This window comes from Lycorma delicatula, chromosome 9, assembly GCF_047948215.1.
Source record: "Lycorma delicatula isolate Av1 chromosome 9, ASM4794821v1, whole genome shotgun sequence".
In the NCBI taxonomy this organism is placed as follows: domain Eukaryota; kingdom Metazoa; phylum Arthropoda; class Insecta; order Hemiptera; family Fulgoridae; genus Lycorma; species Lycorma delicatula.
The window spans coordinates 27,171,478-27,192,864 of NC_134463.1; the positions used below are offsets into that span (position 1 = coordinate 27,171,478).

General features: G+C 30.5%; 1 protein-coding gene across 2 annotated transcripts in view; it reads right to left on the reverse strand.

The window, feature by feature from the left end:
* The window catches only part of LOC142330059 (uncharacterized), a 622,505-nt gene that overhangs the window by 4,830 nt on the left and 596,288 nt on the right, over positions 1-21,387 (reverse strand). For both annotated transcript variants that reach the window (XM_075375092.1, XM_075375093.1), the window contains exons 4-5: positions 8,731-9,011; positions 2,407-2,577 (exon numbers count right to left, since the gene is read on the reverse strand). In XM_075375092.1, the coding sequence (XP_075231207.1) occupies positions 2,407-2,577; positions 8,731-9,011 (452 nt within the window). The remainder of the gene's footprint in view (positions 1-2,406; positions 2,578-8,730; positions 9,012-21,387) is intronic.

A 21,387-nucleotide genomic window follows, 5' to 3' on the forward strand; every position in this document is an offset into this window, starting at 1 on the left:
TTGTTAGGTTAGCTCTAGGAGGTAGTTAGGAAACTGGTCGCTGAACTATTTCAAGAATCAGCAGTCGGTTATGGCACAGACATTCGGATTTATGCTTTAGGGCGACCGAATGGGGTGGTGGCGGGGGAAATGCCAAGCAAATCAATTACCATTGAAGCCTATCTATAACGCCACAAATTATTGTAGGTCACATACTCATCCACAGCGCAGTTACAAGATAATTTAACATGTGTGTTTTACGTTAGACTACAGATTATAGTTATTGATTGGTTGCTGTTAACATGGTGAAGTGACTTAATAACAGATTTCCAGTAATAACAACTAACAGGGTAGGCAGTGCAATTTACAGGTAGCATACTTTATGACGTATGATCAGAATAAAAATATAAGTCAGTAGTATAGAGAATTTTTACAGTATTAACTAGTAAACTGGAAAAAATTATTGTATAATATTTAATACTTTCTAATCCAAACATTTCGTGAGAAACAGAAGGTTGTTAGGAAAGTTCTCGGGCTGACAAAGAAAACATAAGATTTTTCAGAAATTTTTATCTTATTTTTCAACGTAGTGACTTTACAATTCAGTGCACTTACACTAAATAATTTTCAACTATTTAATATCCTCAATATAATTCCTTTATCCAAATCTTTATCCTTATCTTTGTCTCAGCTTTGACTAAATAATTTTAAATGAACCTTCGTCCAGCAAGCCATTTCAGATTTGGGAAGAGAAAGTAATCGCTGGAAGGCAAATCTGACGAATACGGAATATGTGGAAGCATTTCGAAGCGTAGGTCATGGAATATTCCAGCAACAACTCAAGGTGTGTGAGGAAGCGAATTATCATGTTGAAAGATCCTTTTTGTTTGGTCAGATATGGATGACTACACTTCATTCACACTCATACATATCATCTTCATTCATCCTCTGAAGTATTATCTAAACGGTAGTTACCGGAGGCTAAACAGGAAAAAGCGAGAAAGATATGGATGTTTAACCAACCGAGGGTTCAAATCCTAGTAAAGATTACTTTTATACGATTTGAATATTAGATCGTAGATATCGGTGTTGTTTGGTGGTTGGGTTTCAATTAACCACACATCTTAGGAATGGTCGACCTGAGCCTGAACAAGAGTACACTCCATTTACGTTCATGCATATCATCCTCATTCATTCTTTGGAGTAATACATTCCGGAGTCTAAACAGAAAAGTAAAAAAAAAAGATATGGACGGTTTTGCTTGAATAGTACTCTTCAATCAGTCAAGTATTGAAGAGTAAGTCTCCCCGGTTATGGTTCTCCCTATTTTCAGGTAATTTATGAGCACCAAACCACGATAATCCGATAAAAAACGTAATCATGATTTCTCCTGGTAATTTAACCGTTTTAGATTTTTTTTGGTCACTTTCATCTGCTTCTACCTAATGTTTGATTTCTGGCGTATAATATTGAATCCACGCTTCTTGTACTGTAATAAAATATCGAAGAAACTAAGCGGAATTGCATTTATGTAAGTCTAAACGCTCTTGAGAAGTGTTTAATAAAGTAATGAAATTTATGGTGATAGGAGGAGTAGTGAAATAAAGAAAGAAGAATAATTAGAAAGTAAAAAAAATCTAATGGAAACCTTTAAAAAATATTTACAGTAATTAGAAATAATGCCGTATAATGTTTTATACAGAAAATCCTCACAGTCCAAATTGAAAATTGTGTTAAAGATGCAATAAATAAACTTTGAATATTCAGTCAAGTGAATATTTTAATAACGTTAATAATAATAATAATAATAATAATAAATTATCCAATGAATTTTTAATTTCTATTTGACAGTAGTTACTTATGGAAGACAGATAATACCAATAGGATTATGATTATTATGGCTTTATCAATAAATTATAATGAATTTAAAAAATAAAGTATTATATTTACTTTATTCAAAACAGACGAGATTAATTACGATTCTGAAAAAAGAATAATCAAAACTCTCTACACTAACTCAATTCCCGCTACTTAATTTGAAGTTTAAATCATTTTATTTTTACAATACATTAAACTTCACACCTATTATTAGGTTTTTAATTAAAAAAAAAAAAAAAAAACTGTTGAAAGTCAGTTAATTGATAATGAATAATATAAAAGAAAAACATTCAAAAATGTATTTTACGAATAGTGAAACGAAATTAAATTTAACTTTTGCTTTGTTTTAAATTCACATGTAAACAAAATGAATAAATAGGTAAATATGGACAACAGCTGTATTTTATTAAAAATTAAAAAAAAAAAAATACAAAACAAAGCAAGCAAAGAGTATGAAATAAAACAAATAAACTTTGTTTCACGTATATATACACTACCAACACACACAAAATTAATTTTGTAACTGTATTTTTTTAATACTATATTTACCTCAGTACAGCGACTCGTTTGAGAATCGATCAATGACATTAGTTCAGAATGATTGTGTCTGCTTTCAGCCCAGCTTCCAAGTCCCAAAACACAAATCCGATAATGCGTATCTGGACTTAGTCGAAGCAATTTTACAGCTCGAGCAGTTCTATCAAGCATCTTACCTCTTACCTAAAAATAAAAAAATACATTTACAACATATACGTATCTGTATAGACTAAGAACATTTACTATAGTTGAACGTAATTCGTATTAACAATTTAGATGCAGTTTTATAACATTTAAATTATTATTTAATTTAAAAATTAAATAAAAAAGCTGATAACAAGGTCGTAATACTTTCCTGATATTGGTTATTTATTCTTACATAGTGGAAAACTAATAATTTTACATGAAAAAAATTTACCTAAGATTTATTTTTTGGGGTTGCGGTAACTTATTATTATTGAAGTTTTATCGTAAAATTGTCATTATATATTTAAATAAACCAAAAATGTTTAAAAGATTAATATATAATCGATTTTTTCTGCTACCCCACCTACAGAATAACCTTCCAAAAAAAAATCGTTTGATTTTTCTACGTTTATTAAATGAAGGAAACTAAAAAAAGACTCCACTGGAAAATGTACAACCAATAAAAAGTTACCTAAAATTTCTTTCTTGCGGATCGGGGTAAATTATGATGAAATTTTATTAAAATATTATCGTTTAATATTTTTCTACTATATACACGAGGTCTGTTCAAAAAATAACCGAACTTTTTTCGTTACGCGCCAACGGAGATATTTAGTAACGGCGGTTGGCAGTATTTTGTTCCACATAACCTCCTCTATAATCATATTTTCTTGAATTATTGATATCTCATTTAGTTTTCGTGTTATTGTTATTTGAGTGCAACGTGTTTAACTGTTAGTAGCGATTTTTGTAATGTACGTTTTTCGGGAGCAACGAACGATACAACAAAAACCTTTGCATGAAACTGGGGAAAACTTTCACAGAAACTTTTCTCGTTTTGAAACAAGCTTACGGAGATGATACTCTGGGTAGTATGCAATGCTACAAATAGTTTTCACGATTTAAAAGTGGTCGTCAGTCAATTGAGGATGACCCTCGACCATGAAGGCCTTCGACTTCAACTGATGACATACGTTCAGAATATCAAGGATCGTGCGTGCAAATCGCCGATTGACTATCAGAGAACTTGCAGAAAGGGTTAGCATCTCGATTGGATCATCCCGTGACATTTTTACTGAATAACTGAACATGCATCGAGTTGCAGGAAAGTTTGTTCCTCGTTTGATGACCGAACAGCAGAAAGATCATCAAGTGGACAATTGCCGGCAACTTCTTGAACAAGCCGATAACGATAAAACATTCATGCAAAAGATCTTAACGGGAGATGAAAGCTGGGTTTACGACTACGACATCGAGACAAAAGTTCAAACATAAAAAATCGTAACTTACTAAAATCGCTACTAACACTTAAACATGTTGCACCCAAGTAACAATAACACGAAAACTAAACAAGATATCAACGATCCAAGAACATGTGATTATAGGGGGGTTATGCGGAAAACAATGCTGCCAACCTCACGTCACTAAATATTTTCGTTGGCGCGTAATTAAAAAGTTCGGTTATTTTTTGAACAGAGCTCGTGTATGTATATATGTGTGTGTGTGTGTGTGTGTGTGTGTGTGTGTGTGTGTGTGTGTGTGTGTGTGTGTGTGTGTGTGTGTGTGTGTGTGTGTGTGTGTGTGTGTGTGTGTATGTATGTATGTATGTGTTTTTCAGCAAAACTATGAAACGCCTGTTGCAATTTCAAGCAAACTTGGGACATATATGACTTACTTTCTGGAAAAAAATACTGTGAGCGTAGATATCCCTATCAGCCCTATGATAGTGAGAGGGTAGGTGGTATAGTAAAAATAATCCATTTTTCATGTTCAAATATGGATTCGACCATAAGTTTAAACTCCATAGTTTAGCAACCCCAAAACTATTGAGTTTTGGGGTGCTAGGTTTATTGGTGACAGTCCCGATGAATTTAAATCCAAGTTTAGTTGAATAGAACGAATACTTCATAGTTTGTGTACTGACTGTACTTATACTTTTAAAAAACCTTTAAATAAAATTACTTTGATTTTACACTGTAGATAGATTTGATTCAATTTCCTGTCAAAGAGAAGATTGGGAAAAATAAATACACGGGAAAAAATGGATAATCAGCCAGTATAAGAACACGTAACTAATTTCAAGAAAGTATAACAACGTTGTTGTCAACTTTTTTAAAATGTGTTTATTAAAATTTAAGTTAATAAAAGAGTTTGTAACATCATGTTATAACACGTTTTAGTGATTTTTCAATATTAATATTGTTATTGTTTTATAAAGTAATAAGATCATTTTTTTGTATTTTTCGAGAACATAGTGGATAAATCAAAAATATATCAATATTAATATTACATATTTTATACTACCAATATTATTTCTTAAAAAAATATTTAAAATTCTGTCAAGAACAGGTTTTGTATTTTATATATAAAGGTCAAAACTGAAGTGTTATGCTAGTATATTATTTACTTTATTGGTTTGTCCTGAATGAAAGTAACAAACAGAATAGGTTTTCATCAATTTTGTTAAAAGAGCTTTAATATAAATATTTATAACATTTCACACTGAATAACTTTAAAATTGGATTTTTTTTTATTAGTTATGGAAGCAACATATAAAACGAAACTGTTCACCGTCGCAAAAAGAAACCTCTCTCTCTTAATATCGTCTAAAGTTAAAATATGACAGGAATTTAACCTTTAGTATGTCGAAGAGAAGCAGTGAGAGTTAAAAAAATATCTAAAAAATAAAATTAAAAAAAATTATTTCGAAATAAAAAAAAAAGTTAAATATAAATTTATATAAACTTTTTATATTTAAATATGGAATAGTACTAAAGAGAAAAAAAAGGTAGATGAAAATCAGAGAGGTTAAAAAATTACGGATAAAATAAAACAGAACGGTTTGGTAATGGATTAGTTCTATCAAAAAACGACTGAATTTTATATCTTATTGAGATTATACTTTTACAACAGATTGCAAGCTCGACAATTGATCCGTAATTATAATTAAAATAATTCTATTTTATCATCCATATTTACATTTTCACCAATGACAAAGTAGGTTACGTCTAGAGCTGGCCAGTTCTGTGAAGGAAATTACGACTAGGATGCAACAACTAAAATTCACCGTTAACATGTGAATTCAATACTAATAAAAAGGAACTATTATTTTAATTGATAGAATTTATGAGAGATCAACGCCGATTATAAAGCATATTCGTATTATCAAAGGCAAAAGTAAATTACTACACGTTTAACTACATTTCATTCTTTATTTCGTAGAAAATATTATTTACATAATAAATGTAGAATTAGTAAGTACGTTGAAACAAATGTAACGGATACATTTGAAAGCTTATCATAAGATATTGTTATTCTAATCTATATACAATTCTAATTTTATTATTCGTATATCACTTAGCTTAGCGAGACTGAATTCTGAAATCGGAGACTTCAAGGTTCGAAGAGAGAGCGTTGTTATACCTGTTGTTAAGTAAATAGTGAGGTAGACACATCAGTTACTGGTTGCCTCTATTTGCTTTGCGTACTGAACTATAAACCTCTTTGTTATAGTATTATGCTACAGAATAATAAATCTTATTTTTCAGTCGTAGCTGATTGATTAGTATTTATAATTAGATTTTTTAAAAAAAAAAGTTCTTTTTTAATTATATAATTAAAATATTAAGAAACCGTTAAGTGCTCATTTTTACCATAACGATAAGAAGAATAATTAAACCAATATTAAACATAAAAAATCGGGTGGGTCTGTATCGGGGCGCACGGCTGTTGATTTAAAGTGAAACGTTACAGATCTTGGATAAAGTTCCTCCGAGCTACAGACCGAACAACTTGTATGTAGAGTTAAATGGAAGAGCCACATTTTTTTTTTTTTTAACAAAACTGAAGGTCTCCAATGGAAAATTTTAGTTCCTTCATTTGGTCCTCTACAAATTGTCCTGTCACTATAACAGCGAGTCACGCTTAGTGTATTAGATTAAAATAAAAAGGAGACATTGACTGCGTATTAAATTTAATTTCAACATAAAACAGACACTAAATTGTACATGATATTTATCTCAACTAATAGTCGACGAAAAGTTTGTTCAAGATCGGTCTGTGATATGAGTATATATATTTCATCCACTGGGTTGGTCTAGTGGTGAACGCGTCTTCCCAAATCTGCTGATTTGGAAGGCAAGAGTTCTAGCGTTCAGTAAAGTCAACCGACTTTACTGAACCACTTTTACACGGATTTGAATACTAGATCGTGGATGTCGGTGTTCTTTGATGGTTGGGTTTCAATTAACCACAAATCTCAGGAATGGTCGAACTGAGACTGTACAAGACTACACTTCATTTACACTCATACATATCATCCTTATTCATTCTCTGAAGTAATAACTGAACGGTAATTACAGAGGCTGAACAGGAAAAAAGATCTGAGATATGAGAAGCAAAAGACATAACGCATAAAGAGGTGCCGCGCCGTCGGCGTCGTTCACTGAGCACACCGTGCCAGATTTGCACGCTCCCGAAACAGTCTCGCTTTCTCAGTACCGGACATTGGGGTTCCTGTGCGTGGCCTATAACCTCTCCTTTTCAACGATACGCGTAATTTATATTTCCGGCTGGCTTTTACGCGGGCTGAGGCTGACATGTTGAATTTGTATACTTTTTACACGTTTATTTTAATTTTTTACATATAAATATTTTCCAAAATACAATTATTATTACTTAATTCGATCTATCTCGACAAACTTTGAACATAAACACACGAATCACCGCACTATCAGGTCTAAGTCATGAGCTACACTGATCGGAAATGAGCGAGAGCGCCAGTTTTGGCCGATTTGCGCTGTGCCCCCTCCTCGCCAACCCACTCGCCAGTGATGGAAACTCAAGTCGTATCGGCGAGCTGACAATGTAAGTTATAAAATGACACCAAACTTACGTCTCTGAGACTAATAGTTAGGGAGCTATTAAGGCATGACAACCTTTTATGTTACGCTACAAATTTCTGTTCTGGTACCCGTGTGATTCGGTGTGATTTTAAAGACGTTTTACGTCAAAATTTGTAATACATATGTAAATTAACTATGAAATATGAACGAATAATATGAGCAACATGACACATTTACCTCTAGTTGTAAGATATATTATTATATAATTTAAATCATTATAAAAAGAGTATTAGAAAACCGATCAATTAAAAAGAGTCCAAAAATAGTGTTTTTCACATGTTATTAAGTACGTCTACTAATTTTATTTTTATTATTTATTATATAAAAATTACACTGAATTAATTACCCAATTAATTAGGTGAAATATTAAATTGTTCAAATTGTAAAATACTATGAAACAGATAATATCATATTAAAGGAATATTAAACAATTTTAAAAATAAAACTATATTGCAGTTCTATTCGTTAAATAAAACAGCCGAATGGATAGTTATAATGATTATGGTTAAACTGTGCTAATATTATCTGCTGTTGAAAAGACAGTAATAGAGGATTCATGTGATTTTTGATTTTTTAACGTGTGATAGTTCACGATTATATTGAAATGTTTAATAATACTGTACATGAGATTAGTGATTTCACAAAGAGTAGGCTTAAATATAACATCATATTTATTTATTTTTTTGTTTAACCTCCGGGTCCGCCGTTAGGTATTACTTCAGAGGATGAGATAAAAAATTTTTAGCGTGTGCCATAATATTTATTTGATTTATATTAATCTAGTCAATCAAAAACAGAAGCACGTAACGAAGAAAATACATTTATTTATATAGCACGCAACGAAAAAAATAAATGCGGAGACACAACACAGAAATAGAAACAGTAATCACTCTTTATTGATAGCGAATCAGTTCGTAGCTGCATGGATTTCGAATTGAAAGTTGTGAAAATACTTGGCAGTTTCTACTGAGTGGAAGACTAACGAAATCAGTTACGTCAGGAATTATTGCGTATTAGCGAGGATCAAGAATCACATTCCTCAGCCGACGATTTATTTTATGCATACTTTACGAGCAAAACTTAGGCAATGTATCCTTAAATCAGAGTTTTTATCTATCCCACACATTACACTAGCAATGATGGGAGAAAACAGCTTATGTAAGCTTCATCTCTCCATTAAAAACGTATTTCAATCATCAATCTCGCTTTGCTTAGCTATATATAAATAATATATAATTGAACTTACCTCATTATTCTTATCAAGAGCATGGTATGCCACTCTATAACCGTATAAACCAGAATGATTTCTACTCTGCCATGAAACTAGGACGGAAAATGGTTGAATATCTTGTATGGCTAGTTTTAATACGAGTGGAGCCGAACAGAATCTTGGTGGTTCAAGATCTAGAAATAATAAACCTCTTAATTCTGGGGGTTGGTCACATCTTAATCCGCCTACTAATTTTTGATGATCTCTTAACCATTCCCAGAGTTCTTGCTGTTCACATCCGCAGTGTAATGGATTATCTGAAAATTAAGATTAAAAAACAATAAAATATTAATGGATACACATATAACTGGTTATTTAGCATAATTTTTATTAACACTACTGGAAAAAAAAACTCTAAATTATAAATTGTTAGGATTGAAAGAAAATACGGTAAGGTTGATTTAAGAAGGAAAAATACATTAAAAGGGAAATTCTTTTTAAGGGAAATGCATAAATAAATAAACAAACGAAATCACAATATAAAATAGATTTTTTTCATTACTGCTAACAAGAACCGGAAAATGTAAATATTTCATGGTATAACTCCTCGCTACATCCAGTAAAAGAGATATAGACCAAAGAAGGGATGCTATATTTGAACTGTTTGATCTGGGGGAGGAGTATTAAAACAGTAATAAAATCACTTATAAGTTAAGCAAATGATTTGAACTCTAAGTTTAGTTATAGGTAACATAAAGATAAGGATTTTAATACTCTACTGAAAAATCAAAAAAAAAATCAATTGAGCTACATTCCAAACTGTCCTAAGTAATTTTTTGTAAAAAATAGGTTAGATCTTGTAGTCAAGTGGTATAGTAATACACTATACTGTTTTATTTGTCTCAAATATACTGTTCTATTTCTCAATAATGCCTGAATAAATATTTAATTTTATCCAAACTGGCCTAAGTCATATGGTGTTTTCCAAAGAAACCTAAGTCAACAAATCAGCTGACAGAGACTGAAGTAACCACAATTCACCACGCAATAAGATGTGTATACTCGTTTTTACTATTAGTTTTACTGAATTATTGAAAATACTAATTCAAGACTGGTAAGTGTATGACTATAAACAATTATCAAAAACCGTAATTAAACAAAAACTTCCAATCAAACCTTTTGATCAGCTAGTACTTGTTTATGTAATTATAGTTAATATATAAAAAAAACGCTTACCAACAAATGAATTTGACGCATTCAAGCGCTTTCGGAATTAAATTCCATCCTCAGGGACTCACATTCCTCATATTTGTAACAATAATTAAAATTTCACATGTTAATTGTATGAAAGTTGTGACACAGTTTCTTATTTTAAAATTATGTCAACTGAATAGTTGAGACCACCACACTGACAGAACGTTTACGTTGACATAATTTTAAAATAAGACGACCAACTGTTAATTACACAAATGTCACAACTTTCATACAATTAACATGTGAAGTTTTAATTATTGTTACAAATATGACGAATAATGTGAGTTCATGAAGATGGGATTTAATTCCGAAAGCGCTTGAACGCGTCAAATTCATTTGATGGTTAGCGGTTTTTTATATATTAAATTTAATTATAAACTTACACCAATGAGCCGTGCTTAATAAAAATATTATACTTATTTATAGCAATGGTTCTCAATAAATACAAACCAAACAAGTTTATTTTAACAGTCCAGATACGAATGAAGTGTTAAAGAAAAACGTGCAGCTAAATGAAAAAACATATGATCTCATTTCAAATATTCAGTCTATGAGTCACATAAGCAAAGAAAAAAAGAACGTTGTTGTTAAACTTTCGCTATACGTATCACTTAATGATGAAGAAAAATATTTTTATGATTATTGTTTGGGAACTGAACGTAATGGAGATGATATGGTGGCTTATGGAAATATCAGTGAAGAAAATGAACCATTTTTGTATTTTTTTAAAACGTTAAAAAAACATTATATACGTTTGATGTTTTCCCTTTTCGCCAGAATCTCTTACATCTACAGATATTTTTTGTGGAAATTCTTTTAATAAATTTATTATAATGAAAAATTATATATAGTCATTATTTTCTCCTTGTCATTAGTTTTAAGTAATATAATTAGCTAAACAATATTACTTAGTTCATTCCAAACTATCCAAGTCCGTGACTATTCCATCACTGATTCCATTACTGCATATTCCAAGTCATTGACTTGGAATATGCAGGACAAAAAATATTTTTAAATTTTCAGATGAAATTTTTTACTTTTGCACAAATTATTAGTGTTTTTCTTAGTTTCACAATTTGAAAAAAAAAATGACTTAGGAGAGTATGGAATGCCATAGTTTATCAACTGGCTAAAGATATTTTCTATATTTATAACCAACTGTTATAAACTGCAACTGTTATTGCTCCTAGATTTAGCATACGTTATTATTATAATATAAACTACATGAAAAAAAAAGAAACGGCACGTTTGTTTAATAACTGAAAAAAAAAATTAATTAATTACAAATTTTCATTACGATTATTGTCATTACTTAAAGATAATAATAAAATGTTAAAAAGCGCCAGATTTAAGCAATTATTTATGAAACATAATCTTGTAATTTTCATTCCATGATATAAATTTAACCAGTAGAAACTTACGTTTTGTCGAAATTATCAAGTTTTTCTTTTTTTTTATTAACAGACACATATCAATGTTCAGATTTTCAATATTTTTCTATAATTACGAGTTATGTGTTTAAAGTAATTCTAACTGATTGAGATGAATATAAATGGAAGAGTAGCGAATTATTAAAATATTAATTTATCACTAATTAAAGGAACATAATATGCGATTTGAATTGTAGGAAACTTTTAAGCGGTGAATGTATTTTCGGTAATTATTTAGTTGTGGTGCCTCACCCCGAAATCCGAAATCACAAAAAACATAACAAATAGTTGTAAAATCTTTTGAAATGTATTTTATGATGGAAATGAAGTGTCGGAAAAATAGATATTTCAATATTGATACACTCGATAATGCAGATTCTCACCTCCGGATAATGTAGAAATCTTCTTATTCACTACACTTCTTTCTTTTTTTTCTTTTTCCTGTTTAGCCTGCGGTAATTACCGTTTAGATAATACTTCAAAGGAAGATATGTATGAGTGTGAATGAAGTGTAAAAGTCTTGTATATTCTCAGTTCAGCCATACCTGAGATGTGTGGTTAATTGAAACCCAACCCCACCAAAGAACACCGGTATCCACGATCTAGTATTCAAGTCCGTGTAAAAATAGCTGGCTTTACTAGGACTTGAACGCTGGATCTCTCGACTTCCAAATCAGCTGATTTGGGAAGACGCGTTCACCACTAGACCAACCCGGTGGGTCTTATTCACTACACTACTTTTATTATTAACAACTTATTCATTACATTACATTGTTGTCTGGTATTCTCACAAGGCGACTAAGTTTTCGTGTGTGATAATTCTGCAGAAGTATCATCGCAATCTGATTTAGATTAACGATTTCTAATTTATTTTCATGTTTATATCTTTAAATATAATGTTTCACTATGATATAAGTATTTTTTTCGATTTTCATTGTGTTACGTGTTATTTGTATCACTATGTAAAGTTTTACTAATTTACTATTTTCCGACACCCAAAATACATCATTAAAAGAATAAATATTACTTTTTAATGAATTTGATATGTTTTTTGTGATTTCGAGGTGAGGCACCTAAACTACATAATTACCGCATTTTCAAACAATGTAAACGTATTCAATTTTCCTCTTATTTATTATGTTTAAAAGTTTTTAGTTTTTATCTACTCAGTAAATTATGAGCTTTTTTTTACAAATGTGTTTAATATTTTGAATAAAGTTTAATATGAGTTAAGTGGTTGCAATGTTAATATGGAAGAAGAACGCTTAACAAGAAAGCGAAAAGCATCTGTTCATAAAATATCACTAAGTTCTACAAAACAAAGTTTGTTTTATTAGTTTGTACTAATTATGGAAGAATAATGGGAGAGGTTAACGGAGTTACATGAACTGTTTGTATAATATAATTTGTGTATCTTTTATTGAAGTTGTTCATTTAAATTTGTGGAGTGTAAGTTAATATATATCATATTTTCTCTGTTTTACTCATTCTGTTAGCTGTTCTTATATAATATATGTAGTATTCTGTTTACTTTACTGCCTTGAGGTGCTTTTTTTTTAAAGAAATTAATTGGGTCAGCAATTTCGTGAATTTTTAATAATGTGTATGAAAATTATTACCGGTTTTACCTGTGTTAAAAGGCAGCTTATAGCATTATTTTATTTCATACATTTTTTTTTTTTAATATTTAATTCATAAAATAATGTGCTATTTTTTAATAACAGTCCAATCGAATTATAAATTGTTCAGGATATGGAGAAGAGGAACTTTGCTTTTTGCTGGAATCATTTCAGTCGGATTAATATATGAAAAATTTTAGACGTTATTAAAAAAAAAAAACTAAAAAGGGATCATTTTTACGAATTATTTTCAAATTATCTCGAAATCTATAATAATTACGAAGAAACGTTTACAAATAAAGTTGTTTACAATTAAATTTTCTATAAGATAAGAGTTATTCTGAAATCAAAATTTTCTAATATATGATCGGTTGGGAAAATTTAATAGAGTGAAAAAAAAATAGTTATATGTTCATATCCATGTTACTAATGCTTAAAAAATAAAGAGGTAAATGTGTGTCCAGATTTGAGTAATTAATTATGGAACATAATGTTGCTGGTTGTAAACTTTCATATATACCTTTCGATTGTGACAAGCTGAATTCAAATCGAATGATTATTTTTTGAACAATCGATTTGTTAATTGCGGATGCAACGTGAAATTGACCCAAATTGTAAACTGGTAGAGCCAAACGATGACTTTTAAATGAGCGCTAAATTTTTTATAAGTGGAGTGATTAAATTTATATATATTTTTGGGTTGTACTTTTTTTGTGTTCAACGGTGAGGGATGTTTCCGGGTTAAAATCTTAAAACAAATAAAAATTTTAACTTCAGATAAATTTCACTCGTATAAATAAACTATTATTTAATAATAGTTTTAATATATCGTTTTTATTGTAATACATTTCCATTCTTATTACCCTCACTAATTTTATTGTATTCTAGTATACATTTATTGAATACAAGTAATTTGTTAAAAAATCGAGAAATGAAGAAGATTAATGAAATATGCGTAAAAGATAGTATAATATTCCTGTAACTAAGTTTTTACTTTAGTATATATATATATATATATATATAAATATATAGTATATATAAATATATACTATATACCACATACTATACATATACTATATCTAATTATTTTTTTCTCCTATCTGGACGTTTCAATCTGTTCAACTATTGAAAATAAGCAACCCCCCTCCTGATCGAATGAGATGAAGATGATGTACGTGATATGTAAATGAGGTTCAGTTTTGTACAGACTCAGGCCGACCATTCTTGAGATATTTGGTTAATTGAATCCTAACCATAAAGCACATCAATTTCCACTGTCTAGAAATCAAATCAGTATAAAATTAATTAACTTTTACTAGGGTTTGAACTTCAGAACACATCGACCTCGAAAATTAGCTGTTAAACATGTGATTTGCGACGGTTTAACAATACAATAATTAAAACAACGCTTTCATTGAAAAATTACACTTACATTAATGTGAAGGATGAATCTGATGTGCTTTAACGAGTTTTTTAATCAGGCTGGAATTTACTTAAAAAACAGCCGTAAGTCGCCGCGTTCGGCAACATGCAGCCGATTTCTCTTTTTGATTAGCAACGTTGTTACAATACTTAATCCGTTAAGACAAATACAACGATGGGAATGCTATCAGAGATCGCTGAAAAATTGACCATAATCCAAGGTACAGTTACGGGATTGGCTTTTGCAGCTAAAATTCTTGGTAGCCATTTTTGAATTTTATTTTTATTTCTTCGTTTGTTGTCTATTCTATAAGTTTTTCATCTAACTGGGATGATCCTGCTTTGTTGACATTTGATTAAGTTTCCAACACCCAATCTGTTATGTCCATATTTAAAATGTCCTGAAATCGTTCATTGATATTACCGTGGAGGTTCTCCAAATGTTGGTAGTAAATAAGCAAGTCGTCGTTGTTGAAGGATACTGCTGATAAATTAAGGAAGTTATTAAATTCACGTCTGCCAATATTTCTCTTGTGTAATAGCACTTTGGCTACCAAAGCAGTAACAACAAATTTTGTTTTAATTAAGCTTACGTCGTCATTTTGAAGCTGGAGATTAATATCATTAAACAAATTATATATATCTATGAAATACGCAATATCTTTCTTTGATGTAATAAGATTGTCCCGCAACTTTGTGTCTGTGTTTTGCAGGAACTCCATTACAGAGTCAAATATATTGTAAAATAGAGTCAGACTTTTGATAGGCAGCGCACTTCTGTGTGAAGCAGCAAGCGGTTGAAATTTTCATCATCGGCAACGTAAAATTGACTAAATAATTTATCAATTAGCGAGTTGCTTCTGATTTTATTAACTGCTCTGATAATATACTGCAGTGAAGAATTCAGGCGTTCATTCAGGTTTCTTACAACTAAATGTTGGCGATGAATGACGCGAAGCACGTTAAGAACTTTATTTTTTAAGTACGCTATGAAGCCTTTGTGACGTCCTGTCATAGCCGGAGCGCCATCAGTAGCAATTGACATATATTCTTCAAAATGATTTCGTCACAAAACGTTTACAGTGTATTATAAATGGTTTCTCCCTTTGCATCTGTCTCTAAATTAATAGCAAATAATAGTTCTTGACATATTTTCTCATTTTTGATAAATCTTAACCTATGACAACAACAACGCTTCATTAGTTAGTAAAGTAAACTCGTACAACTGAACTGAATATTGGGAAATTTTCAGTTGATTGCATAATGATTCTTCAATGTTTTCAGCCATCTCATCAATTCGTCTTTGTACAGAACTATTGTTCAAAGGAATTTTTCGGATAATATCTGCCGTTGATTTATGGAGCGTAGTAGTTATTACTTCTTTTACTACCGGTAAAATTAAATTTCCCCAATAATATGCGGTTTGCCTATTTTGGCAGTTAACAATAAGATATTGTACGAAGCTCAAAGTTCGTCGTCGTCGTCTTGCTTGGAAGCCGCTGAAAAAAGTTTTGAAACAGTTGGCTGAGCTACGAACTTCTTTTCCAGGTCTTAAAAATAGACCATATCTTTGTCTTTCACATCTGAGTGTATTTTTATTAAAATAATCTTGTAGCCAGGAAGGCTTCATCGTTTCTATTGAAAACGTTTTTTGACAAATAAGGCACGTTGACGATGATGGATTTTCGATAAATCCGTATTTAATATATTACGCACTATACTGCCGTTTCTTCTTTTTTGCTTCCGACCTTGTTTTGAATTCACAAATACGTGAGTAAAAGATTGACTTTGAAAACATTTACTACCGATTTGCACGGGAAAATTCTAATGAAAATAAAAGAAACAATTACTGCCTTTATATAGGTTTGAAATGTAACACGCACCGACAGGAATGAACATGCAATAACTCGTTTATCTTATACGACAGAATTCGTACTGAGCAAATTACAGCTTGGGCTAAGCTGAGAGCGGTATACATGTTTCAGTCTCAAACGTTTACGATTTCAATACTTTGGTTTAAAATGGACAAAAGCCAAAAACTGCTACGCTACATTACAGACCTCACAATTTTTCGTTTAAATCAAAACCTTTTAATTTCCATATTTATTTGTATCAATACGTTGCGCTTAGATCGGGAGATATGCAGCATTAAAGACAAAATTGGCCTTTTCTCTTTAAAGGAGAATATTTTTGTTCAGAAAAATAGTAGAGCGATATATATAAAATAAGAAATTAAAGCTAATGTCTTAAGCTTTTAAATTATTTTAATGCAGTTTACTGAAAACAATCTAGTTTCCCCCATGCGCTCGATCAAACACAAAGAAAAACTATCAAATTTTAAAAATTTTTCTTCTCACTGCCGATTTCTGTGGACCTTCTACCGCCCCTCCTGAAGGCCTCCAGCGAACACAAGGGGAATTATCGCCCACTTTGAGAACGAATACTCTATAGCTTCACCCTCTTTACCTTTTAAGTTGAAAATTTAATGGCATCAATGCTCCATACATAGAAGTAATCAGACTAAGTTTGGTCAAAATTGCTCAAGTAGTTCTGAAGATATAAGGTAGATTTAAATTGTTATCAAGTATAATGATTTAGAGGCCAACACCGAAACACACGCACGTACATACGACCTCGGAAAATTACGACATCGGAAAATTTCCATCCAGTTTTTGGGATTCCTTAGTGTAAAACGTTAAGATCCGATAAAAACCGCATATGTCCAAATTGAACCCATTACAATACTTTCCCTTCTAGAGCTCTGCTACAGGGCTAACTAGGTGGGAAAGTGGAAATAACTAAATATTAAATTTGATCCGTAAACCTTTAATATTTCATATTTTTCTTTGGATTTAATTTTAAAATTAGAACCACATGTTATATGATAAAATAATTTTAAATAAATAATTTTATAACATGTTAAGATATAAAAAAATAAACAGATTTATTCAAAGAACCGGAAAATCCATCAAATTCACTTTTTTAAGGACATAGAATATGACGTGAAATTTTTCAGTGAATAGTGAACTAATTTAATTTACTTAAAAAAATAAATATGTTTATGATCAACGCTGATACCACACAATTAAATTTTAAAGCTAAAAATGATAACAGTCTAATAAATACTGTCCACTTTAAATTACTAAAATCAACTTATTTTATAACTTTTATTTGTATATAATTACTCTTTCTGTTCGTTCTGGAGGTTCTATCATTATTTCCTTTCAATTATTCACGTTTAGAATCTTTATAATTTGTTTCAAGATGAAATTGTATTTATGTAGATATTTCTAACGAGTCTTTTGTCTTATGTCCTCACCACCCTTTTCCAATCTATTTTGTTTCTAACAAGTTTCGATCCAATGAACATCAGTCCATAAAACGAGCACATTATCACGCGTACAGAGTGATTGAACATTGGAAGATGAAAATTTTGTATTCATATAATTTTTTTTAACACGATTTTATTTTTTTTTCATTTCTTCAAAACTCCTTACTGAGATATTAATTCATTTGGATGTTTCTAACAACTACCGTTAGACAAACGAAAAGCATTCTGTATTTTCTGATATTTTTCTTTTAATAATATAATAATACAATAACCGATACTGTAAATTTTTTTAAATAATTTTTTTTATATCTAATCAGTTACTTGTTAAAGGAAAGTTAATTAATTAGATACAGTGACGTTTACTTTTCTGACAGCATGTGTATCTCATTCCGAACACGTAATCAACCACCAGTGGAGGAAGTGTTAGGAGAAGACCAATTTGGTTTCAGGAAAAGTATAGGGACAAGGGAAGCAATTTTAGGCCTCAGATTAATAGTAGAAGGAAGATTAAAGAAAAACAAACCAACATACTTGGCGTTTATAGACCTAGAAAAGGCATTCGATAACGTAGACTGGAATAAAATGTTCAGCATTTTAAAAAAATTAGGGTTCAAATACAGAGATAGAAGAACAATTGCTAACATGTACAGGAACCAAACAGCAACAGTAGCAATTGAAGAACATAAGAAAGAAGCCATAATAAGAAAGGGAGTCCGACAAGGATGTTCTCTATCTCCGTTACTTTTTAATCTTTACATGGAACTAGCAGTTAATGATGTTAAAGAACAATTTAGATTCGGAGTAACAGTACAAGGTGAAAAGATAAAGATGCTACGATTTGCTGATGATATAGTAATTCTAGCCGAGAATAAAAAGGATTTAGAAGAAACAATGAACGGCATAGATGAAGTCCTACGCAAGAACTATCGCATGAAAATAAACAAGAACAAAACAAAAGTAATGAAATGTAGTAGAAATAACAAAGATGGACCACTGAATGTGAAAATAGGAGGAGAAAAGATTATGGAGGTAGAAGAATTTTGTTATTTGGGAAGTAGAATTAGTAAAGATGGACGAAGCAGGAGCGATATAAAATGCCGAATAGCACAAGCTAAACGAGCCTTCAGTAAGAAATATAAGTTGTTTACATCAAAAATTAATTTAAATGTCAGGAAAAGATTTTTGAAAGTGTATGTTTGGAGTGTCGCTTTATATGGAAGTGAAACTTGGACAATCGGAGTATCTGAGAAGAAAAGGTTAGAAGCTTTTGAAATGTGGTGCTATAGGAGAATGTTAAAAATCAGATGGGTGGATAAAGTGACAAATGAGGAGGTATTGCGGCAAATAGATGAAGAAAGAAGCATTTGGAAAAATATAGTTAAAAGAAGAGACAGACTTATAGGCCACATACTAAGGCATCCTGGAATAGTCGCTTTAATATTGGAAGGACAGGTAGAAGGGAAAAATTGTGTAGGCAGGCCACGTTTGGAATATGTAAAACAAATTGTTAGGGATGTAGGATGTAGAGGGTATACTGAAATGAAACGACTAGCACTAGATAGGGAATCTTGGAGAGCTGCATCAAACCAGTCAAATGACTGAAGACAAAAAAAAAAAAATCAACCACCTTATAATCAACAATACAAGAGCCTTGTTTTTCCTTGACCGCGCTCACAAAAACTGTGGAATTGATGCTATGCGAAGAAATCGAATAGAACCTTGGGTATCCCGTCAGTTCATATTCACGCGAATAACTATGATAGTGGTGGTACGCAAACAGCTATTTATTTCAATTGTTGCTGGAATACATAATAGAATTCTGCCCTCCAAAATAACAACTTTCATAGAATATGTACCAAATAAGAGCAACATTTACTTAATTTTCTATAAAGTACAATATCTATATTTTAGTCAATTCATATTTTAGAACATAGAAAGAAATAACAGACAGAAGAACACAGAGAAATAACAACAATCCATAAAGAAAATTATTTTTATGTTAGAACCGATTACATATATTTAAATCAAAATAATATTTCAATACAGATGATGTAAGAACTCGATTTTCACTCACCAAACCATCATAATTTTTCAACTGTTATTCCTAAATCCCTCGTTTACCGTGACCAAAAAAAAGTCCCCCCTCTAAAAAAAAAGGCTTAAAATATTTCATTAATTAATATCCGTTGACAATAATATTAAATCATATTTTACTTTGTTAATATAAAGCGTTGATAGAAATTATTAACTTTGTTTATGTAACTAAAGATAGCCTAATTCGATCCTTGCCGATAGGGAACAACCATTAACCACTGTTATATACATTATTTAATTATATCTCACCCCTGATTCATTCAAAACCCTAAGGCATCTCTAGGAATTCCCTTAACTAAGACTATGGAAACTCAAATCTAATAAGTTTACAAATCATATTAAGTCTATATAATCATCTTTTGCATTGTTACAATTTTGTATTACTTTAATATAATTAAAATTTCCTACGGGTCAAACGAAAATTAATTCAAAATAATAATTTGTTATGCTGTTATATTTTATTTTTCCTACATATTTAAATATTTACTGTGATAATAAATAAATGTATAGTCGAGGTATACCTACTGTAAACAAGTTTCATCCTATAAATTAAATGTTAGATGTATATTTTACTGTTATTTGTTCATTAAAATAACATTAATTCTTGACAAAATGTATGCTTTTCTTGGTTTCTTTTAATTACGAAAAATGCTTCAAATATGTTTGAATATGAATGGTGTTTGAGCTGTTCAACACAAGTTTTGAAATAATACCTTTCAAAATGTCAAAATTTCTCTGGACTAGATCCAGTCTAGTTTTTCCTAAGGAAAAACTAGACTGACACCAACAGTAACGATACAAGTTTTAGAGTTAGCACTGCTCCTGTAATCTGAACTAGCTTGTATATTGGCACTTTGCATGAAATATGATCCATGCTGCAAATTTAACATTTCCCTTTTCAATCTGTCTTCCTGAACATCAATAGCAATAATAAATAATCGTGGCTATAAACCTGTAGGTTGAAAATGATCTAATTTTTATATGTTAAAAATGTATTTTTTTTTCTCTGAATTCATCAAAAAGAATCCAAACAGGGCTTTGACGAATGATACTGAGAATATTGATCATTTCAGAGAAAGTTTTTTTTAATAAAATTTTGTATGTTTCTGATACCAAATAAAAAAAAATTCATGGTTTAACTAGAGTAGAATCTTGCAATTCCATGCATAAGTTGACAGCTGAGGTTTAGCTATATTAAATCAATTGAATATATTGGTTCTTATGCTTAATATAAGGTTCTAATGGCAAACTATCCTTGTCTAGTGAACATAGAGTAATGATTTTGATTTTGTACATTATAACTCAACGATTAATTATATATAATTACCTGTGAGTACTGATTAAATAAAGCAGTTCCAGACATTCCTGATACGTCTGGGTTATTGTATAACGTTTTCTCACACTAAAGTGAGTTCTTTCCTTATAATATTATTAATTAAATCCTATTTTTATTCCCAAAAACGTTTTGAAAATTATACTGAATAAAGTGTGCTTTTGGTCTATCTGGTCCTTTTGATAATTTTACATATTAACTTTTAAATTC